Source organism: Sapajus apella, unplaced genomic scaffold (genome assembly GCF_009761245.1).
Source record: "Sapajus apella isolate SASKATOON/1434 unplaced genomic scaffold, GSC_monkey_1.0 scaffold2, whole genome shotgun sequence".
In the NCBI taxonomy this organism is placed as follows: Eukaryota; Metazoa; Chordata; class Mammalia; order Primates; family Cebidae; genus Sapajus; species Sapajus apella.
Genome location: NW_022436942.1, coordinates 25,459,125 through 25,467,680, shown reverse-complemented (window position 1 = coordinate 25,467,680; position 8,556 = coordinate 25,459,125). Strand labels below are relative to the sequence as shown.

Below are 8,556 nucleotides of genomic sequence, written 5' to 3'. Positions count from 1 at the left end.
AAAAAAAAAAAAAAAAAAAAAAAAAACCTACAGTAACCAAAACAGCATGGTATTGTTACAAAAACAGACACATAGTCCTATTGGTTTGACCCAGCAATCCTATTACTGGGTGTCTATCCAAAGGAATATAAATCATTCTGCCAAAAAGTCCTATTTGTCTGTTTTTGTAACGATACCAGAAATAAAGCCATACACCATCTGATCTTTAACAAAATCAATGGGGAAAGAACTCCCTATTCAATAAATGGTGCTGGGATAGCTGGCTAGCCATATGCAGAAGAATGAAACCGGAACTCTATCCTATCACCATATGCAAAAACTAACTCTAGATGGGTTAAAGATTTAAATGTAAAACCTCAAGCTGTAAAAATCCTAGAAGAAAACCCAAAAGACAATTCTGGACATTGGCCTTGGGAAGGAATCTTTACTAAGTCCTCAAAAGCAATTGCAACAAAAACAAAAATTGACAAGTAGAAACTAATTAAACTGAAAAACTTCTGCAAACTATCAACAGAAGAAACAGATAATCTACAGAATGAGAGAAAATGCTTGCAAGCTATATATCTTACAAAGGTCTAATGTCCACCATCTGTAAGGAATTAAACAATTGAACAAGCCAAAAACAAATTAACCCCATTAAAACATGGGCAAAAGACATGAACAGATACTTCTAAAAAGACATACAAGCAACCAACAACAAACATATGAAAATATGCTCAACATCACTAATCATCAGAGAAATGCAAATCAAAACCACGAGATACTATCTCACACCTATCAGAATGGCTATTGTTAAAAAACCCAAAAATCACATACTGCCAAGGCTGCAGAGAAAAAGGAATGCTTATCCACTGCTGATAGAAATAAAATTAGTTCAGCTCTGTGGAAAGCAGTTTGGAAATTTCTCAAAGAACTTAAAACCACCATTGGACCCAGCAATCCTATTACTGGGTATGTATCCAAAGGAATATAAGTCATTCTACCAAAAAGACGCATGCACTCCTATGTTCATCGCAGCACTATTGGCAATAGCAAAGACATAGTCAACGGACGTTCCCATCAACGGTGGACTGGATAAAGAAACTGTGGTGCATGTACACCATGGAATACTGTATCGCCATAAAAAAACAGAATCATGTCCTCTGCAGCAGCATGGATGGAGCTAGAGGCCATTATCCTGAGTGACTTAACACAGGAACAGAAAACCAAATACTGCATGTTCTCACTTAAAAGTGGGAGCTAAATAGTGGGTACTCATGAACATAAAAGTGGTAACAATAGGCACCAGGGACTACTAGAAAAGGATGGGGGCCAGGCCCAGTGTCTCATTCCTATAATCCCAGCACTTTGGGAGTCCAAGGTGGGCGAATCACTTGAGCTTGGGAGTTCGAGACCAGCCTGACCAACATGGAGAAACCTATTAAATAGAAACTGTACTAAAATAACAAAATTAACCAGGCGTGGTGGCACATGCCTGTAATCCCAGCTATTTGGGAGGCTGAGGCAGGAGAATGGCTTGAACCCAGGAGGCAGAGGTTGCAGTGATCTGAGATTGCGCCATCGCACTCCAGCCTGGGCAACAAGAGCAAAACTCTGTCTCAAAAAAAAAAAAGGATGGGAGGGAGAGGGCCAAGTGCTAAAAAACTAATATGGGTATGTAAAATATATCCATTCAATAGAACATTATCCAACAATAAAAAGGAGGAAACCCAGCCTGCAATTTAGATGAACCTTTATAACATTGGTATATAGCTAAATGAAGGAAGCAATATACAAAAAACTATAAATGTGTGATCCCTTTTATACAAAGTTTCAAGAAAAGGCAAACCTATAGAGCCAAGAATGAGTCATTTATTTTTTATTTTTTTATTTTTATTTTTTTTGAGATGGGGTTTCACTCTCATTGCCCAGGCTGGAGTGCCATGGTGTGATCCTGGCTCAGGGCAACCGCAGCCTCCTGAATTCAAGCGCTTTTCCTGCCTCAGCTTCCTGAATAGCTGAGATTACTGGTATGTGCCACCATGCCCAGCTAATTTTTTGTATTTTTAGTAGAGACGGTCTTGTATTTCAAGACCAGCCTGACTAATTTCTCCATATTGGTCAGGCTGGTCTTGAATTCCTGACCTCAGATGATCTGCCCATCTCAGCCTCCCAAAGTGCTGGGATTACAAGGCATGAGTCACCATGCCTGGCCAGTCCTTTCTTAAGTGTGAAGCTGCAGCTGGGAATTGATTACAAATGGGCATAGGAAGACTCTGTGAGGTGAAGAAAATACTCTAAAACTGGATTGATTGTGGTGCTGGTGTAAATTTACCAGGATTCATTCAACTGCATTCTTATAATGTGTGATATTTATGTTACGTAAATTAAACCCTAATAATGCTGTAAAAAGTGACAAAAGGGTAATTTTTTTTTTTTTTTTTTTTGAGACGGAGTTTCACTCATGTTACCCCGGCTGGAGTGCAATGGCGCGATCTCGGCTCACCGCAACCTCCGCCGCCTGGGGTCAAGCAATTCTCCTGCCTCAGCCTCCTGAGTAGCTGGGATTACAGGCACGCACCACCATGCCCAGCTAATTTTTTGTAGTTTTAGTAGAGACGGGGTTTCACCATATTGACCAGGATGGTCTCGATCTCTTGACCTCGTGATCCACCCGCCTCGGCCTCCCAAAGTGCTGGGATTACAGGCTTGAGCCACCGCGCCCGGCCTAAGGGTAAATTTTTTAACATCACACATTTGGAGAATTAACACATACTGCTAAATAACTCATATGTCAAAGAGGAAATCATAATTTTAAATACTTAGAATTGAACAATAATGTATATGCTACATAGCAAAACTTGAGACCCGAAACAGAGGTAAAACATAAAATTTAAAGTTTTAGAAATACATATAGTTAGCTTGAATTATATGGAAGAGCAAATATTTGACCGAATATTGAAGAATAAAGTCTGAACACTATGTATTCAAAGTCTAACTTTTTTAAAGCCTAAATAAACATTGCAGTGGCCAAGCACAGTGGCTCACATCCTAAATTTTGGGAGACCAGTGTGGGAGAATTGCTTGGGCCCAGGAGTTCAAGACCAGCCTGGGCAGCAGAGCAAGACTTTGTCTCTCAAAAAAAAAAAAAAGGCCAGGCGCGGTGGCTCACATCTGTAATCCCAGCACTTTGGGAAGACGAGGTGGGCAGATCATGAGGTCAGGAGTTTGAGACCAGCCTGACCAACATGGTGAAAGCCCATCTCTACTAAAAATACAAAAATTAGCCAGGCACGGTCGCAGGTGCCTGTAATCCCAGTTACTTGGGAGGCTGAGGCAGGAGAATTTCTTGAACCCGGGAGGCAGAGGTTGCAGTGACTTGAGATCACCCCACTGCACTCCAGCCTGTGTGAAAGAGCAAGATTCCATCTCAAAAAACAAAACAAAACAAAACAAAATAATATTATAGCCAGGCATGGTGGTATATGTCTGTAGTTTCAGCTACTATGGAGGGAGACTAAAAAAAGAAAGAACATTACAGTAAACCCGTAGAAAGCAGAAAAAAATAAAGGTAAGCACAGCAATTGATGAATAGAAAATAAAGATAGAAAAGAGAAAACCAACAAGCCAAAATTAAGTTTTTTGAAAAAACAACAAACCACTGGTAAGATTGGTGGCAAAAGGAAAGAAGGCACAAATACGAATTAATTTTATCAGCTAACATATAGCACAATACTTTTAAAAATGTTACGCTGTAGGCCAGGCACAGTGGCTCATGCCTGTAATCCCAGCACTTTGGGATGCCAAGGTGGCTGGATCATGAGTTCAGGAGTTTGAGACCAGCGTGGTTAATATGTTGAAACCCCATCTACTAAAAACACATAAATTAGCTGAGTGTGGTGGTGTGTGCCTGTAGTCCCAGCTACTGCAGAGGCTGAGACAGTAGAATCTCTCGAATTTGGGAGGTGGAGCCTGCAGTGAGCCGAGATGATGCCACTGCACTCCAGCTTAGGTGACAGAGTGAGACTCCATTTCAAAAAAAAGCTATGCTGTAAGTTTTAGTACTTAGACAAAATTAATAAATTGCTTTGTAAATAACCAAAACTGAAAATAAATTGACTAAATATGAAAATGGTAACTAACCAAAACTGACCAAACAAGGAATTGATTCAATTCCTTTATACTCTATAGGACTCTGTAGTCCTATAGAGTATAAAGGAATTGAATCAATAATTCGATTTTTCAAAAATTAAAAACCAAAACCACAACTCAGAACAAGTGAGTTCTACCATAATATCAGAGGCAGATTATTTAAATCCTATATATATGCTTCCAAAAAATCCAAAAAGAAAGAATATTCTCCAATTCAGTGTATGAGAATAATAATATTCTTGATGCCAAATTCTAATCATAGTATGAGAAAGCCCAATATCATAAATGCAGGCATTCAAAACAAATTAACAACACACCAAATCTATAAAGTATATTATAGAATTGATGGTCAGGGACAGCGGCTTACATCTGTCATTTCAGCACTCTGAGAGGCCAAATTGAGGCCAGGAGTTCAAGACCAGCCTGAACAACATACTGAGACATTGTTTCTACAAAAAAAATAAATAAATAAAAAATAAAAAATTACCTGGGCATAGTGGTACACACCTGTAGTCCTAGCTACTCAAGAGGCTGAGGCAGAAGGATCACATAAGCCCAGGAGATTGAAGCTACCACAACCTATGATTGTGCCACTGCACTAAGCACCAGCCTAGGCAACACAGCAGGACCCTGACTCAGAAAAAAAAAATAGAATTAATCATAACCAAATTAGATTTATCTCAGGAATTCAAGGGTGGCTTAAAATTAGAAGTCAGCCAGGTGTGGTGGTTCACACCTGTAATCCCAACACTTTGAGAGGCCAAGGCAGGAGAATCACTTGGGCTCAGGAGTTCAAGAATGGCTGGACTGGGTGTGGTGGTTCATGCCTGTAATCCAGGGCTTTGGGAGGCCAAGGTGGGCGGATCACTTCAAGTTAGGAATTTGAGAACAGCCTGGCCAACATGGTGAAACCCCATCTCTACTAAAAATACAAAAATTTGTTGGTCATGGTGGTGAGTGCTTGTAATCTAGCTACTTAGGAGGCTGAGCGGGAGGATCGCTTGATCCTGAGAGGCAGAGGTTGCAGTGAGCTGAGATCATGCCACTGCACTGCAGCCTGGGCAACAGAGTGAGACCCCATCTCAAAAAAAAAAAAAAAATTAGCCAGGCATGGTTGTGTGCACCTGTAATCCCAGTTACTTGGAAAACTGAGGCACAAGAATTGCTTGAACCCAGGAGGCAGAGGTTGCAGTGAGCCAAGATCACATTACTGCACTCCAGCCTGGGCAATAGAGTGAGACCCTATCTCAAAACAAACATGTAGGTAAACATTCTTCTACAATCTTCCTAGGCATACATACATATTCATACACATATATGTGAATATAATTTTACATAATTATTGAATCAGTCACCTTGGGGAAAAAAAACTTATAAAACACCAACATTTTAAATCACTGTAAAAATGTGTGTGCTGGCCGGGCGCGGTGGCTCAAGCCTGTAATCCCAGCACTTTGGGAGGCCGAGGCGGGTGGATCACGAGGTCAAGAGATCGAGACCATCCTGGTCAACATGCTGAAACCCCGTCTCTACTAAAAATACAAAAAATTAGCTGGGCATGGTGGCACGTGCCTGTAATCCCAGCTACTCAGGAGGCTGAGGCAGGAGAATTGCCTGAACTCAGGAGGCGGAGGTTGCGGTGAGCCGAGATTGCGCCATTGCACTCCAGCCTGGGTAACAAGAGCAAAACTCCGTCTCAAAAAAAAAAAAAGTGTGTGTGCTCCAAAATAACTTACTGGTATTTTCTGTTAACAGGTAATGCTACAGATATTTTACAAGATGCACAAGTGCATTATATTTCTCGAGAGACATGTAATTCTGAGAGGAGTTATGGGGGAATAATTCCCAACACTTCATTTTGTGCAGGTGATGAAGATGGGGCTTTTGATACTTGCAGGGTAAGACCAAATAGTTTTCCTTTAAAATATTTTCTGAAGCCAGAAGGGAACTTGTCAAACAAGGCCTTTGATAACTTTCTGGTGGTCTTAATTATCAGGCCTAAAAATACTAAATTATTTGTTCTTCTTTTTAAATATTTCAATAATCCAAATCTTCTTGGTTCCTGATTCCTTGGTTTCTACTATCGTCAGGTTGACCTTAGACAGAATTTACCCTTCTTTTTTTTTAATCATTAACTTTGAGATATAATTCACCTAGTTAAAATTGTACAGCTCAAATTTTTTTTTTTTTTTTTTTTTTGGGTTGAGATAGTCTCACTTTTTCACCCAGGCTAAAGTGCAGTGATGCAATCTCTGTTCACTGCAACCTCTGCCTCCCAGGTTCAAGCCATTCTCATGCCTCAGCCTCCTAGGTAGCTGGAATTATAGGCGCATGTCACCACACCTAGCTAATTTTTTTGTATTTATAGTAGAGACAGGGTTTCGCCATGTTGACCAGGCTGGTCTCGAACTCCTGCCCTCAAGTGATCTGCCCATCTTGGCCTCCCAAAGTTCTGGGATTACAGGCATGAACCACTGTGCCCAGTCTGTTACTTTTTTATTATAGCCCTCCTTGTGGGTGTGATGTGGTATCTCATAGTGGTTTTAATTTGTATTTCCTTAATGACTAATGATGTTAAGCATTTTTGCAAATATTTATTAGCCATTTATATGCCTTCTTTACAGCATGTCTGTTTGGACCCCTTGTTCATTTTTAAATTGAGTTGCCTTTTTATCCCCGACTTGTAAATGTTTTTCATATATTCTGGTACAAATGCCTTACTAGATATATAATGTACAAAGTTTTTCTCCCATTCTGTAGACTGTTTTTTCACCTTTCTGCGGTTATCATTTGCAGCACAAATGTTAATTTTTTTATTAAGTACAGTTGATCTATTTTTTGTTTTGTCTCATGTTTTTTACTCTTCCTTTATTCCTCTTTTCTTCATTATTTCCAAATCCACTAGTCCTTCACTCCTGACTACCCCATGCTCTCATCTTTTACTACTTAGTCTCATTTCTGCAATCTAAACTTTATTTTTCCTGTGTCCTTTTCCTTAAAAATCTTGCTGAGTAAAATAGTAAAGAATCCAATCTAATTGAATTGCATCCTAGGCTAAACCTCCTCATCATCAAAAAAATAATTATTCCATGCCTGCTTTATATAGAGAATTGGAAACCATTATCTCAGTGTCCTTGTTGTTTTGAGTGCATTAACAGACCTTAGTAACAGTGTTTGGGTGCATTCATAATTTTGTGTAGACTATGAAAGCGACCTGTCATTTATACTACTACTGAGAGGTGTCACTATTTATGCTCATTTTGCTGCACTGGCCAATGTCAACACTTAGAAACATGTCATCTCTTGCAAGATGCCAGTTTACTCCTCTCCCTGGCAAGCAAACCACACACATGCCTAAAAGACATCTTAAATTTACACTTCCCACACACAGTATTAAGCAATAGTCTAATAAGACACAACTTTTACAATATTTTACACATTTCCAAAATTATATTTCTCCTGAGTAATTGTGTTTAAAAATCTAAACATTTTAATGTATAGTATTCTGCCTCAAAACTAGGCAGATGGGAAATTTATCCCCCAGCTGTATGGGTCCTCCAAATACCTGGGCAAAACTGAATTCCTCCTGTTTGAGTTGGAAGATTAAACTCAAAATCTTTTTTTTTTTTAAATAAATAATCATGATTTATTTAACAAGGTTATTCTACATTAGAGTGTGTGTGTGTGTGTGTGTGTGTGTGTGTGTCTGTGTGACATATGAAGAGACTGATGTACAATCAATAAGTCCTAAATCTCTCTTCCATGGATTTCCCCCATCTTCCCACTTAGCAGTAAAAGGCATTTTTAGGTTTATATAAACACATTCTTTACAACTGCCTTCTTAACAGAGAATTACGGTAGTATATAAATAGCACTGGGCATTTAGTAAGTAAGTTACAGGCCAATAAGTTCAATTGTGCAGTTGTGAAATCTAATGTCAAAGAATCTTTGAAACCTTAAGACTGGGTGATCTGTAATGTTTCCAACATGCCTTCGATTGCATTAAGAAAATATTTGGTTTCCTTCTTACTTCGACCTGCAAACTAATAAGCTCTTTTTATTTGACCAGCTGCCCAACTAGCGTATTTCATGTTGTCCTTTTTCCTTTTTGCACTTGCTTTTGGATTAGAAGCAATATGACTTGCCAGCATAGAAAGCCCAAACAGGGCCGGGCACAGTGGCTCACGCCTATAATCCCAGCACTTTGAGAGGCCAAGGTGGGTGGATCACTTGAGGTCAGGAGTTCGAGACCAGCGTGGTCAACATGGCGAAACCCTGTCTCTACTATAAATACAAAAAAATTAGCTAGGCGTGGTGACATGTCAAGAGATTGAGACCATCCTGGTCAACATGGTGAAACCTCGTCTCTACTAAAAATACAAAAAATTAGCTGGGCGTGGTGGCTCGTGCCTGTAATCCCAGCTA

General features: G+C 39.6%; 1 protein-coding gene across 2 annotated transcripts in view; it reads left to right on the top strand.

The window, feature by feature from the left end:
* The window catches only part of TMPRSS12 (transmembrane serine protease 12), a 33,393-nt gene that overhangs the window by 23,358 nt on the left and 1,479 nt on the right, over positions 1 to 8,556 (top strand). For both annotated transcript variants that reach the window (XR_004270818.1, XM_032285043.1), the window contains one exon: positions 5,887 to 6,029. Coding sequence is in view for 1 of the 2 variants with exons in the window: in XM_032285043.1 (XP_032140934.1) it covers positions 5,887 to 6,029 (143 nt within the window). In the remaining variant the exon portion in view is untranslated. The remainder of the gene's footprint in view (positions 1 to 5,886; positions 6,030 to 8,556) is intronic.